Below are 16502 nucleotides of genomic sequence, written 5' to 3' on the forward strand. Positions count from 1 at the left end.
TGTTTTTTTGTAAAATAATAAGTCAGTAAATTGGGACAACACACAATGTCAATGTGGTGAAGAACGTCTATCACGTAATACTTCCTACAAGCATATTGGTCGCTTCTAATCTTGCGTTTGTACATATACTCCACTTACAAAAGGTAGGTAGAGCAGAATATTCTTTCTTTTCTGGCTGTGTCTGAGCGAAGTACGTATGTCGGTCTTCTCAACCAAAAATGTTATAGCCGGTCTTTCCCAGGATGATCACAATCCAAGAACAAAAAGGTTGCAACAAGTAAGCTTAGGTACAAGAAATAATTACTGTAAAACAACTCTCAAAAGTCTTTGGCAATGCAACTAAATAAGATGTAACCTTTTAATTCTCAAGTGCATGTGGACACGTGTAAGATGTATTAAAACATTTGCATGGGCTGCGTACTAATGAATCAATTTGGCATTGCACTAAAACTACCAAGCGGTTTCAAGGTCGCAAAAGCAGGGTAATTTATAACTAAATAATATTATAATTCTATAAATATAAATCACGTCACATTCTGGAGTAATACATAATCATACAGATATATAATGTTTCCCCATCCTCTATTTTCGGAAGTCTTGCTTTTTAAGCCCACTATTGGAGAGGGAGGCATCGCGACATTGCCGGCGCTGGCTCTTAAAGCGGAGGTCGTGGGGTAAATCCCCGCGTGTTCCAATGTTTTTCGAGAGTTATGTTGCTTTGCTCCAACGAGATGGAGCGACGACCTGGTGAAGGTCGCGGGAATTCGGTGGATGCGAGCGGCACAGGATCGGTCGGAGTGGCGAGCCTTGGGGGAGGCCTATGTCCAGCAGTGGACGTCTATCGGCTGACGTGATGATGATGATGATGATGATGTTGCTTTTCATTGGTGGAAAACATCGGGAATCTTGAAGAAAAACATCGCGAAGCATTGCCAATAAATAAATTCAAAGCTGTGTTATCCTAGACTAGAACTCGAGCTGTGGACTGGAACTAAGAACCTATTGTAAAATAGGAGCTGAGAGTGTACTTTTTTGTTAAGAAATTTACTTTTCTACAGACCAAATGGGCAGCAGGTGTGAATATGTAATTCTTGCGGCTCGTGAACTCATGCGGTCGGGGATGGCTAGCACAACAAACCTCGAAGACGGTAGCGTTTAAATCCTTGTAGCCGATGATGACTAGTTATGCTACCATTGGACTGGTATGCATAAACGCTATAGGGCTCAATGACACGATGTGTAGTCGCTGTGCTCTGTGAGCGAGCTTGTTCTGTTACCGTTTGGCTACAGCGGCTGTGGTTGCTAATCGCGAGCGGCGGACTTAGCTGGAGGACAGGTGCTTAGCGTCTGTAGTCGTTGTGCGCCATATTGCTATTGCTGATAATAACTAGTTTTTACCACTTGGCTGGTGCGCGCTATAGATCTCAAGGACGCAATGTATAGCGCCTTGTAGTCGATGTGGGCTCTAGTAATGATAGTTGTGTTACCACTTGGCTGGTGCGCGCTATTGTGGCGCGCGCATCGCGCAGCTGCTGCTCGGAGGTGGCTAGCAGGGCGCGCAGGCGGCGGACCTCGCTGGAGGACGCGATGTATAGCGCCTTGTAGTCGAGATCCTCGCCGTCCTCTGTGCGCTCGCTTCCCGACTGGAAATTGATAACAAGACGGTTAGAAGTTTGTTCCAAAGATTGATTAAGGAACGAGCGTTCAGACCTGTCAAAAGCACTGGTAGCACGTCATACTTGAATCGGTCGGAAACTGGTATACATATTAGCAGTTAGCGAGCCTTATGCGATATGCCCACGAGATCTGAACGTGAATACCTCAACTAATAACGAGACTAATAAAAAATAAAAAATGTGTTCTGCAAGTTAGGCCTCGAGGATGTTTTCAAAGGTAAATCTAAAGGTAGGTAGGTCTATTCTAAATAAAACTTGCTAAATAAATGTGTACAAGAGGATGTAGTCAGTAGTAGTCAGTCAACTGCTGAGTCAACAGAACGATCGTTATCTAAAGTGTCTCAGGTACCTCAACCTTAACCGCAAGTGCACGCCAGGTGAGTAAGTACCGATCTGCTATAAAAATCAGGAACACATGTTGTCAAACCTTTGTGTGAATCACTTTATTAAAAATTCAGCTGTTAGGTCAACGTTTTTTATAACTATCAAAATATTTTAGGAACGCGCAGAGCCGCTAACACCTCTATGATCATAACAAAAATTATTATAGTTTCTGTATGTTTAGAATTTAAAGCCACTCAAGCCCTAAGGACCTAAAAGAATATGGAATAGATATTTTACATAAGTATTTATCGTACCTACTGTACTGTCAACATGAACTAGATAGTGACGGTCAAAGTGGACAAATATATTAACACACCTTTGACACTATATTTGATGCTGACTGCATATGTGAATTCGCTTTTATATATATCAGACGAAATAAGAATCCGTTTTTAAATTTCCAATTAAGTTTTAATGTCCACAAAGTAATGACATGGACCATAGAGCACCATTAACTAAACTACATTTGGTATACACCAAACGTGACCGTATGATTGTGGGCTAACGTTTTGGCTTGCATATAATAACTAACTGTATAAGGAGTCTTTCCACGAAAAAAGTAAGCGAGTCGCGATTTTATCGCGTGTCTTATTTTTATTAATGGTGTCAATTGAAGTGTCTGGTGTGATCTAGGTATGAAAAGCAACAGCACTTAGTAAGATATAGTCTGCCCACGCTACGTTTTCACAAGTGCTACTTCAAGTGCGTAGTTTGTGCAAAGTTAGCGTGGTCAGAGCCTACGAGTATATTCACACTTAAATTTGTATCCTGGATAAAAGGAACGTGCAATAAAACGGTGATTTGCGGTTACTCTTGCCGTAGAATGACTCAAACACGTCTCCTAGAAGTATTACGAGTGGGACCTTGTCAAACCCCATTTAAAAGTGTGCGCGAAAGATGACGTATTAGATGTTGAACTGTTTCGATGGATCTGGAATTAGAACCGTGGACCGCGAATAACTCGTTTTATAGGTAGAACAGCGAATAAAGGTGTATGAAGAGGGTCGGCAACAGAAATGGTTAAGTATGCAAGTATCTGTTCAAGTTGGCAGGGTATTTTTATTCGCGGATCAATCAAATGTTTACACGAAACTACTCGTAATTCGTATGTTTGTAAAATGTAGGTAGTTTAGATCTATGATTTATTACATTGACTTGCTCAAGAGTTCGGCGCAAGCGGATCTTTTGGAAACTACGGGTCATTTTTATTAGTCTCAATAAATTAAGGTATTCTATACTGATCAATCAACATATTGTGTCATTATTGGATTTCTACTGGGATTGGTTAATTCATTAAAGTTTGCCTATACCTCCCGGGCTAGCACATGATTTTCGCGACAGTATCTCACCCACGAGATAGACTACCCGTCCCTCTTTAATTAATACAGTTAGACAAAGACGGGAAGTCTGTGCTAGGTCTAGCTAAGATGACAATCGTACGTGAACTAATGCTGATCGAAAAGAAAAAAATTAGCTATCGGAATGACAAATGCAACGAAAAGTCACGTGATCATTTCCATACATTATTTTATTTTCAATTGGCGTTTTCTATCGTCACTTGGCTAGCCAGGGATTCCAGCAAAAAACGACCTTGGGCTTTTAAATTTAAAATTAAATTGTCATTGCTGACCCAATATGTTATTGCGAGCGAGATTCCAGGGGTTCTATCTCGCCTTAGCAAGCTTGGCACTCTTTGATAGAGAAAGATAGCCTTATTGCGATTCCTATAAGAGGAAAGAGAAAATAGTTCCATGCTTTGTCCTTATCACCGACCGGGTGGCATCATAGGTAGGAGGCGATGGTGAAATACCGAAATTTATAAGACTGAAAGAGAAATAATCCTATCCTTAGTCAATATACGTGTAGAAAAGCTCACCATCCTTTCCTGAAATGTAAAATGTCAGAATTTATAAAGCCAGAAGGACTTTTCGCAGCATAAAAGTACGGTCTCGACCAATAATAAAGTACTACTAGTACCTAACATACATCGCGAGTTGTTTAACCCGGTCGATGGCACAGGAAAAACTGGTCATATATATTTTTGGTAACGCACATATAATTTATCATAGTCACTGAAAGCTTAAAGACAAACAATCAAAACGTGGGTGATCCACCAAATGTTTGGCAAGGCACCAATTATCAAAAAAAGATTATACAGTATTTTATCGCCGGAACAAAGGTGCTGAATATGGGTAATTAAGCGAAAAAACTAGTGCTCACGTCAATTCTACGAGGTTTACGTAACGCTAGGCACCCTCTATTAAATATGACATTGGAAAAAAGTAGGTAACGTTGATGAAAAAATATACAAAGCAAAATATCGTCTTTATCAACTACTAACTACTTAGGTTAGGCCATTCGACATATTTGAATGCCACACTCAATAGTATTTTATACAATCGTGATAATGGAGAGCTTTTCAATCGAGTACCGTGTTTAGGCAACGGAGCTTGCTGAGTTGCCTAAGTCAGGTACGAGATTGAAAAGCTTAATTATATCACTATTGTATACAATACCTTTTCTATGAGTCAGCAAAAATAATACTTTAAACTAGTAGACTCATATAGGTAAAGCCAAAAGTATACAGCTAAGATACGCGAGCAGCCGCGATACCTTCATACTCGTCCGCGCCCCGGCCGCCGGGGCCCGGCGGGTAGGTCAACGACACTCTTGTAACTCGTGGCCCTGGTACTTGCTCCGCGCTAAATTCAATTTTTAGACAGTTTGTTTCTCTATTTTGGCCACCGTAGCCTATAGAGACTAACAAGCAACACTAAGCGGTTTTCGTAGTCTATGGATGTTGCTATATTAAGGGTGTCACATGCGCGTTTCTGACTTATAAAGCAATTGATTCTACTATACAACCTAAAATAAATAATTAATTTGAGCTATCGTTTTGTTTCGTCCTCTCTTAACCGAGCGAGTTGTAATTGGTCAATTTCATTATATAGGTAGTTGACTAAACCTTGGGAGCTACATGAATACAGTTTGGTATACGAAATCTTAATTCAACAATTACAGTCGACGAGTAAAAAAAAGTGTTTATTTATAGTCATGAACTCAAACAATATCAAGATGTAAACAAAAGTTATGTTTTCTCAATATTTTCTCAAAATTATAATATATGAAAACGACAATTCTATCAAACTAGGGTAGGTACATTTTAAAAATAATTAGTTTGTCCGAGTTTTCGCGGTAGCCCGGTGGGTATTAAATTGTAAAGGGGCCCACTGACTATCAGTCCGCCGGACGATATCGGCCTGTCAGATAGAACAAAAATGTGACAGTTCCGAACAACTGACAGGCCGATATCGTCCGGCGGACTGATAGTCAGTGGGCCCCTTAAAGTACTGATTCGATTTAATTTTCAAACCAGAGGCTAACGAGGGCGAAACATCGATCCATCTATGTTTTATTGTTGGTAAGATTCGCCTAGTGTTTTCAAATAAGAAATTCAATAATTATAAAATAGATTAATTGGTGTGTGTGAAGTCCCCAATCCGCATTGTGCTAACGTGGCTGCCTATATCGCCACGTGCAGTGAATGGGACGTAAGAATATATGGTCGTGATAATGATACAATCATTGTTTACATGATATAAAGTCTAATTTCACGAATTTTTGAATGAATGCCCGTAAGTAAATAGGAATGCTACTGTATATTTCTCATCAGCGGATTTGATTTATCTCCAGAATGCAACAAATGTATATGTTGAAATGAAAAGAGCTTATCCTCAATATGTCACTGAATGATTCATGGAAAACAGGTATTTATTACGTGGTAATAATGCACATGCAATATAGTACAAACACATACAAAAGTTTTTCATACTACTATAGACTCGCTCGAATAATTTTAATATCAGAGTAAGAGGCAAAAAATTTACATCATTTACTCACTATCTCTCTTAGTTACTGACTTCTCCCTACTGACCCATTTGGATTGATCCCCCTGTATAATTGACTAGTTTGGATATTGCTCAAAATTAAATAATAAATGTTAATAATTTACATATAACTTATCCTATTTGAAAGTCCACGCGTATGTTTAACATCGTAGTGATTCTTTATTACTTGCGTCCACTCGTTATCAGGTAATTAAACTGTATGATATATTTACTATAATTTATTGTTATTGACCATTTGTGCTTTATACACAGGCAAGCAAAATTATCTTAGGGAGAGTTGCTCAAAATAAACAAATAACATTTTGCTTTAACTTCTTATCCGTGTCATGCGTTGTAAATAGACAACTAACTGTCATGAAAGTTCTAATATTGATTACGTAGTTTCATAGAATATACATTTTTAATTAACAGACGATGTTACTTTCTAACTTAATCGCAAGCTTTATAACTATGTAAACAGTTACGTACACAATATCCGTCGGAGGCGAGCGAGTTGAGGCTAAGCGTTCGCGCGTTGAGGTACCCCCCCGGCTCGATGGCCGTGAGCGACCTAGAGCGCTCCTTGTCCAGGTTGCTCCGGCTCGCGGACCGCGACTTCCTCTCCGGCCGCACCGGGGGCACGTCAGCCACCTCCTGAGGCTCCGGCACTTTAGCCGGCGGCACTGCTTTAGGTTTAAAGTTCGTTTTACTGTCTTTGAGCTTCTTGTCTAACTTTTTTAAAACTGGCGTCATAATGTTGAGGGAGCCTAGTAAAGCTCCGCTGAGATAAACCCCGCCGTAGCCGGAGCTGGTGCCCCCGTATATCGCGGGGTTGGAGCGCTGGAAGCCGGGACTGTACGGGTTGTAGTTTCTGTAGGTGTTGGAGCCATAGTTGGAATAGTTGGAGTATGGGTTGTACTGTGAGGGGCTGGAGAACATGGAGCCGAGGACGCTGGGGGAGGAGCCATAGTGTGTGGTGAGGGACCTCGGTCGGGAGGAGTATCTGTCTTGTTTGCGAGACATGTTGGCGTGCGACGGACGCGCGCTCGCGACGGACGCTGGGCTGGGACTGCCGCCCACGAGGCGGCCGCGGCGGCGCGGCGGTGACGTGCACGTGAGACCATCACCTGTATTTAACGTTGTCTACGGACGCACTCTCTACAACCCTACGCGAAGCTTTACCTAATGCTCGATGTTTTCAATGTCAGTTATGTTGCGTCTGTTAACTATTGATTACAATAAGCTGCAAACGCCCAGTTTCAGTCTTACTGAGCTTACGTCTTGTAACGTCGAAAGCACATAGGTTTGGGATTTCTGTTTAATTAACAATGCTTTTTAAAGCTTGTCCCAGAAAAAAAATGTCTTTTGTATCAAACACAAAATCGAGGAATTACAAACTTACTTTTCCACGAAAAATTAGCAATGAAACTAGTAGTTACTGAGACCTGTTCAAAGGGTGTTAAAACAATTCTAAGAAACTGATAGTAGACGATGGCGGACTGGAAATGGTCATAAGCCCGGGTTTTCTAATAAATAATACAGAGAAGAGCATCATAGCTGCGTTGCAAAAAAAAACGCCTATTACTCTGTCTGTAGGTACTATATTTAGCCAAAAGTGCAAAACGTACAAATGAACAGTGTAGTCTTAAAAACAAAACTCAATAAAGACGTACATATAAACAAAAGTACCTAACAAAAATGCAAAATAGTAAACTGAAGTGGAAACCACATCTACCATTATCCAAGTAAGCGGTACTAACTCAACAATATCGAATTTGTGGAAAAACACCTCATTCCTCCCAACTGCTCTGAATTACGATCCATTGAAAAATAATGGGCTCGTATGAAGCAGTAAGTTAAAAACTTCTTCGAAATGGAAAAAAGCTTAAAAATTAATAACAGTCCTATGTTCAAAACCAGATGGCAGCCATTACAACAAAATTACAAAATTTCTGGATGTAAGTATAAAGTCAAAAACTCAAAACATGCGTACATGCATGTTTTTTATTAAATTGGTAACAAGAATTTACCATAAAACAGTTAGAATTTAACTGATGTGTAAGATTTTGTGAAAATTAGTATGCGTCATTCTTTTCTGGGACAAGCTTTATTGATTTAAAAGTTTTGTTTTTCTTTCACTACTAGCCTGGAGCTCTGGGCACTAGAAACCTTGGTAGAGGCCTTTGTATTTTTTTTCTTATATGACATTTATGTTTCATTGTGTTTTGTTATATTATTAAATTTAAATACATGAATATATATGTAAGGATTTTATTTGAACATCACTTGGGTGCTCGTTTCATGAAAGCTTGTAGGTAATTTTTAATACATCATCGACTTGAAATGGCTACCCCCGGTCTCCTATCCCATGTATGTAAGACAACTTACATATGTACACAGTTTGTACTTATTGCAAGTCATATAAAAGCTCGTAAAACCCGGAACACACCCTTCCACGGTACGTGTGCCCCTTCGCGTGCGTCCGCGCAGGTACGAGTTATTAATAGCACACAAACGCACGTCATAAAGTGTCACGAGCACTGTAATGAAAGCTCACATGGAAAACACTAGCTGGGAGATTCTTAAAAAATATGTCTGCGGTATAATTGCCGCGACCCATACAAAATGTATGAAAAGAATCGTGGCAATTAGATGCAACCGCAGACATATTGTCAGAGAATGATCCAGGTGTGCCCGCCGCCCCGCCCGCGAACTTGATTTACGAGAGTTCCGGAGCCCGATTGATATATATAACGATTTTTGGTTTTGATACGACCTTCACGATCGTTTTGGTGATTGGCGCGCATCTCACACACGACTTTCACTTCATTCCGCATGCACCAATCAGGTTGGAATCTTTAAGGTTGTTTTGAAATAAAATGAAAACCGTAAAAAGTTGTCAAATCTTAATTGTGATTCCGGCTAGTTGCAACAAACTGGCTGTATTTTTGAGTCCCCGGCAGGCGTGTCTCACTCCGCGATTTCGTCGCGTCGCTACAAGTAAGCTAACTCTGGCATGGCATTTGTAACGACAAAGTGTGGTGACGTCATCATGTATTTTTTTAATTAAAATATTGACACAATCCTCACTTTGTTCTGTTCAAATGGGTGTAAAGTTTGCTTAGACGGACGGAAGGACGATAATGTTTTGACTACGGAACCCAAAACAAACGTAGTAACAAGTAAACAGCGGCCTTCATTACCCTTGCCAATACTCAGGAACCGAATGATTGACGACCATTCTAACAATACTACAGCGAGTAATCCTTATTTCCGTCCGTCCTTGAGTACTGTCTCTTTCGTGCGTATGTCTCTAATGGCAAATGAATGAGTTTAGGTACTAGGGAAATTACGATTTATATTTACATTTCTCATTTTTATAACACAAAGGGGGCGCAATTTAGCTCAATTAACAGATATCGTAACATTATTTAAAAATAAATTTATAGCTAAAAAGTATCTTCACGATCACGTTATAAAAACTACTGTCATTTTTGTGCGTTACTAAAGGTACTTATAACATATTGATATAGACATTTACGAATTAGTACACTATGTTAAGGGCGGTAAAAAAGAATCTACGAACGAGTGCGAATTGAACGAGTTAATTAGAGAGAATTAACACGAGTTAGTATGTAATTTCTGCACCGCCCGTGGCACACACAATGTTTTTCATCACACTTGTGAGGGAAATAAATAAAACACCTGTCTAATTTCGTACACCCAAGGTCGAAATTTTGGATTTACCGACCGCATCGCCTAGCAAGTTTGATGAAAACAAAGATAGATATAACTCCGTAATAGATGGATACAGTCTAAGGAAAAAACGTGCCTCGAAAATCACGAAAATTTGATTCTCGATCAGATGGCGCCACTAGTTTTGGCCTACACTCGTATAGAGGGCGTTGACTGTTTCGTTTGTTATTTATAATTTTAACGCATACCAGTGAAAGAATATGGGTCAAAATCATATAAAAATAATTAATGACAATAAAAAAATCATTTATCCATATTTAAATACATTTTATCGTATTTTTATAAATATTTATTTTTAGTTTTAAAGTGTGTCGACAGATGGCAGTGAATTTACTGGGGTTACAAAATTTACCATGACAGTACCGCTCTAGTATAAGTTACTCTATGATGAAAAATAATATTTTTACTTTGCGATCCAGTAGCATGAAAATTTTGCTGTTAACACTTAACGGTACAACCAACTAATTAAATAATTATAAGAATATGGACAAAAACAAACACCGTTCACGAAGTGCCGAGACAGCAGTTACGTTTAAAATCCCATACACTTAACCAGGCGTGACTTACTCCGCGATTTCGTCGCGCCGCTACAAGTACATGCGGCCGCCCCCAATTCTGGGGTCTAGCCATAGTAATTGCCGCGCACCGCTACGGTACGAACGCCATTATCGCGCTTGCGCTACATAGCGGTCATATCTGTCGTAAATGTCGTAATAGACGCGTTTTGTTAGAGAGTGATTCTTCTGTACCTAGTACTATTATTTATTCTGTGATTTAACGTAGACTTTAACCCATTAAAAAACAGCCGTACAAAATCATTCAAATATTCCAAGCTCGCGGCACATTCGCACGCGGACGATTTCAAAACTCCGAACTCAATCAACTCAAAACACGCGTATTTGGGTCACTACCCGACACAAATGTATAGCGTGTAAACTTGAAAATAGAATTTATATTTAGAGCAACGCACGGATAGAAAAAGGCGCACGCTTTTATACGAACGGTTTCTATTGTTTCTAAATCCAGTTAATTAGGTATACCGGAATTAAAACTTAAAGGAGAACCTGTAACATAGCGGTGAAGCAAACGATTTCATATAGGTAACGCTGAGGTGAGGTGAATGATTACACACACAGCTACACAGAGTACTAATCGCAAAAACAGTATTGAATGAATGAATGAGTGAAGGTGACTTAAGCGCACAATATTAAGCTAAAAAAGATAAAAAATCTTGAAGAAACTTTTTGCTCCAACTTGCAGTTGGTGGTTCAACTTGCGAAAAAAGGAAAGAATATTTCAAAATCTACATTATTTTGTTGTTATGTGCGTGAGCTAAACTCTAGAGCCCCTACCTATACCGCACCTCGGCACGTGTAATATATCTCGGAATGTGTACAAAAATATCATACTTATCATATTGATATTTACCAGATTTTTCTTATAAAGCAAAACATGGTAAGGAAACTGGACTAAACCCAACAGAACTTGTTTCCTCCCTGGGTTGGAAGTTCAGACAGCAGCGGCTTTTGTAGTAGCACATAACTTTAGTTGTTACCTCGATACCAACTAAATACTAAAACCGGCCAAGTGCGAGTCGGACACGCGCACCGAGGGTTCCGTACTTTTTAGTATTTGTTGTTATAGCGGCAACAGAAATACATCATCTGTGAAAATTTCAAATGTCTATCACTGTTCATGATCATGATATACAGCTTGGTGACAGACAGACAGACGAACAGCGGAGTCTTAGTAATAGGGTCCCGTTTTTACCCTATAGGTACGGAACCCTAAAAAAACAAATTGATACCTTGATGCGTGGAACGTCACGAGAAGTTCAGAAACCGCATGAAATCTCAGAAGAAAATTTATTAAAAAATTCAAGTCGTAATAGACGTAATAAATTCTGTAAATAACACCGTAAAATAGCAGATCAATGAACTGATGAAAGAACGAGTAAACTACGATCTTAATCACATTAATGCCTGTGTCCGCTTTGAATGAATGATTTGTATGATTTGAAAAGATGGCGTAATTTTAAATGTGACGTTTTCTACTAAAAGGTACCTACCACGTTGTCGGTTGTTGATTAGGTTGATTTAATTTTGAAGCTATATGGAATTTGCGTCTTATTGACAACCGACAACGTAACGAATTTGCCAAATTCAAAACCCTATTCATGGTACCGAAGCCGGCTGAATCAAGACTTGGTTTTCTATAATTTAATGATAATTTGTTTCAAAATTATTATAAATTCATCATTCTTCATTTCTCCCCGCTCCTGTCGTAAGTTTTGTTGTATGCCCTCCATCATACATTCTATCGTCTTTAAAATATTTTTGTTGCATATCGTTATTGTCGTTTTAACCAAAGAATTCCTTGGACACTCAACCCCATGCCGGGTCAATACTGTGGGACTTTGTTAAATCAAGTCTTTGCGCCCGATTTAGAGGGCATTGGCTTAAGCAAGCTGATGGCCTCATAACCATCGTGGATCATCTCCAACTATTGTCAAAATAATATTGGAAGATTGTATTATTAAACAAAATTTGCGAACCGTTTCTTATAGTGATTGTTGATGTAAATAGATTTATCTATAGAAAAATAACCAATGCCATGTAACTGATACCACATCGACTAAATTCCTGGTAAATTATACATCAGATATTTGGTGGCACGTCTACATTATCATTGTTCCATGGGTCTCGCACAGAAATTGCCTTTCAATAATGGTATGATGATGGTTAACAGGGTTGTGTTGGAAATTATTATGTACAACTTTCGTCAACACGTATCAAGTTTTTGACAGCAATTTGGCGCAGAATTATTTTCGGTGTTCACTTAATTATTTTTTTGTTTTGTTTATTTGAGAATTAGTTTTATAAAAATATTTTTAGTATAATAATTTCGTGATTCTGGCAATTTCAATGGTGGTGTGTATATATATACAGCTAGAAAATATTCAAGAGAAAGGACTCTGAATTTGGCAAATTCGTTACGAATCAGGCCTTAAGTACCCGTTAGGTTGAAAACGCCACAAATATGAAATAAGATCAACAAATTTTAACTGCTTTAACTAGTGATAGAAAATATCGTGCGTAATCAAATGCGTTGCGAATTATTATTTTTACTATAGCGACGTCAACACGTATTTTAATACCAGGACGTACGTCATAATAAGATAATGACAGTTTTAAAGAATAATGACGCCGACATTTAAAAAAACGGGCTACGTCCGTAAAGCCGACCGGCACGTGGCAAGAAAGAGACGACCGATGGACTAATTTTCACGGAAGACAAGTACGTACTAAAAGCAAAACACTTGATGGGACGTGTAACAAAGTTTACCAATGTTCAGTTAACTGTGTTAATGGTACAGTCGCCATTAGATGTATCAGAGCGGGCAAGGTGCTCACAAGTATCTGAACACGCACTCTAACGCCTTGACAATAGAGGCGTGTTCAGATATTTGTGAGCACCTTGGCAGCTCCGATATATCTGACGTCGACTGTGCGTGATGAACACAGATCTACGATGTACAAAATTGCCTGTCATTCCTTAGTAGTCCATAGTTTTCCTTTTGACATACTTAACAGCATTTTAATATGCTTAGGCATTGGAGGATATACGATTTTTTTTCCAATCAGTCCATTAAAAAATATATACCCAAGTAACTACGTAAAAGCCAACAGCGTCACACAAAAAACACGAATACATAATCAGAAGTCTCATTTACGTGGTAGAAAAGAGTGCGAAATATACCAAAGTGCGAATCTATTTGCGACCGACCTGCCGTCAGAGCCGGAAGCGATCAGTAAAAAGTAAATTTTCGCAAATCAAAAGACGCAGGACGGGTGATATTTAATAACCTAATTTCCGGCGACATGATTCTGTGAAAAGGTGACACTTCATCAATTTTCTACCAGTGGATTTACTGTTGGGTTACAATAAGCTCAAACACTAACAACACTAACAGTTTGACGGGTCTAAATAAATAAATAATAGATCGACCTAGCCCCAAACTAAGCATAGCTTGCACTATGGGTACTAGGCGACGATATAAATTATATTTATAAGAAACATACGTATATACATAGAAAACAATCATGACTCAGGAACAAATATCTGTGTTCATCACACATATAAATGCCCTTACCGGGATTCGAGCCCAGGACCATCGGCTTCGCAGGCAGGGTCACTACCCACTAGGCCAGACGGCCAGACCGGTCGTCATGCACAATAAACCTCTTTATGCACAGAGTAGATTCTGGATAAAGCAAAACGCTTTGGAAATTTAGTAAAAGGCATCTCCAAATTATAAAAGGGGTGTCTACTACTACAGTCAAAGGAGTCTTTGCCAGGAAGGGACACTCATCCGATTTTGGATCGGACAATGTGAAAACGCTTTTACGCGGACGCGATACAGTGTCGCTAAAGTATGGTATTATTAGTAGTATAACAACCATATATTAATTGGATATCATCAATATGAACTGCAACATTGGTAATGAGTGTGATAAGGGTGTTACCACACCAATCGATCGATGGCATCCGTCGACTGTTTGTCTAGGTAGAAACTATCGATCGATTAATGTGGTAACACCCTTACTGTGAACGCTTTCAACTTGCCACCCGCGATCACATCACACGCAGTATTCGCTGTATTTTATATTTATAGTCTTATTTTTTTCTCTCAAGCCGTTTGAAAACAAACATTACATCAAATTCTAAAGCGCGCGGTGGTTTTATGCGATAAATGCAGCGTTGAAAGCGTGCGATCAACGGAATGTAGCAAAAATGACAATGCGCTTACCGCCGCGTTTACCGCGTAAAACAAAGTAGGTATGTATAGTGTTCTTGTACCTACTTTGGTATTATATTTTTCTTAAAATGAAATATTTTGTTAGCTTAAGTTTCTCGGCGCATTAGTTTTTGCTGTAATGCCGTTTAACCATAAGTGTATTAAATAAATGAATAAATAGTCATTAGATTGTCTAGTCTGTTTTTTTAATTCCGTAGACTAAAATGACATTTCATGTGTTGCTAGTTTTTTACGTCTTATAAATAGTGATGTGCTACAACCGGTACTAACCGAAAATAAATGTTTGAGTAGCTTAGTAGTGAGTAGATTTCATTTATTGTTTATTTCCTATCATCAAAGATAGATATAACTCCGTAATAGATGGATACAGTCTAAGGAAAAAACGTGCCTCGAAAATCAAGAAAATTTGATTCTCGTTCAGAGGGCGCTACTAGTTTTGGCCTACAGTCGTATAGATGGCGTTGACGGTTTCGTTTGTTATTTAATCATTTTAACGCCATATCAGTGAAAGAACATGGGTCAAAATCATAAAAATAATTAATGCAAATAAAAAAAAATCATTTATCTATATTTAAATACATTTTATCGTATTTTTATAAATCTTCATTTTTAGTTTTAAATTGTGTCGATAGATGGCAGTGAATTTACTGGGGTTACAAAATTTACTATGACAGTACCGCTCTAGTATAAGTTACTCTATGCTATCATGTAGCGAGTAGATTTCATTTATTGTTTATTTTAAATCTAAAATTAATTTAATATTTATCGGTTATTCACAAACCGAGATCAAAGATCAGCACTGTTTGTTTTATGCTGGTCACATTATTTCTACGTTTGACATTTGTGTTTATCATTTTAGTCTACGGAATATAAAAACAGACTATAACGTAAAATGGAATGCGGCAAACGCGTCGCGTTTAACGCTGCGTTTATCGCGTATAAATCAATTTAAAGAATTTGACGTGGGAAAGTTTTATTAATATTAACCCTTTCAGCGTATGCGAGCACAGCTCTCGAGTCCGTAATATTCCTAATCGATGCAAACTCCAGTATATTTCTGGCGTGCACATGGCCATGACGCACATCGCTTACATTGTTGACGTATAATAACGTCTGAAATTAATACGATGGAGAGCGCATTTGGAGTTTCACTTGCGTGGCCAAGCGTAGGCTGTCAATAATATAGGGATGAAAGACAGTACAGGGTGGCCCAAAAATACTTAGACAATAGGGGATATTACTGCAATGTTCTGCCACCAGAATGCAGCACTAGCCTTTTTACTAAAGTAACTTATACATACTGTACCTTTAACAGTTTTTTGACAATGAAATAAAACTATGAAAACGGATAATATCGCGTATATTGAATTTATAATACATCCCGACGTTTCGAACTCTTTACAGCGTTCGTGGTCAACGGGTGACTGAGGAAAAATTACAAAGTGCAAAAATACCCACATACTAAAATAATGAACAATCATAGACTACAAACTTTAAGGCTGGTTGTACATGCAAAATCGGTTCATAAGGCTAGTTATACACTACAATTATTTCCAAGTAAAGATATATATATATACGCGATAAAAACTACGCCGGCTCCAACCCTACACCACGGACCCGAGAAGATTTAATTCCCTCCTAAATTGTAGGAGGGTATCCCAATATGGGACCGGCAACAAACTCGGCGGGACACATCTTTTCAAAACATCAGAATGTCCAGCATCATCCAACACTAAGGTCTCACAGTCTATGTCTCGCTGGCTCCTTTATCAGATGGACTACAGGATCCCAAGCTGGTGGTAGAGAAAAGCCATCTTCCCTATTAAAGTTTGGATATTTCTTAATCTCAATGGCCTCGCGCAGCATTCTCCACCCAGCATCCAGCATTCAGCACCCAGAATGCTGCGCGAGGCCATTGAGATTAAGAAATATCCAAACTTTAATAGGGAAGATGGCTTTTCTCTACCACCAGCTTGGGAT

The 16502-nt window shown here is 38.8% G+C and overlaps 1 protein-coding gene across 8 annotated transcripts in view; it reads right to left on the reverse strand.

The window, feature by feature from the left end:
* The window catches only part of LOC134754202 (protein phosphatase 1 regulatory subunit 12B), a 99558-nt gene that overhangs the window by 10393 nt on the left and 72663 nt on the right, over window positions 1-16502 (reverse strand). For all 8 annotated transcript variants that reach the window (XM_063690361.1, XM_063690359.1, XM_063690360.1 and 5 more), the window contains one exon: window positions 1488-1643. In XM_063690361.1, coding sequence (XP_063546431.1) covers window positions 1488-1643 — 156 coding nt within the window. The remainder of the gene's footprint in view (window positions 1-1487; window positions 1644-16502) is intronic.

The sequence above is a fragment of the Cydia strobilella genome, chromosome Z (assembly GCF_947568885.1).
Source record: "Cydia strobilella chromosome Z, ilCydStro3.1, whole genome shotgun sequence".
Lineage (NCBI taxonomy): Eukaryota > Metazoa > Arthropoda > Insecta > Lepidoptera > Tortricidae > Cydia > Cydia strobilella.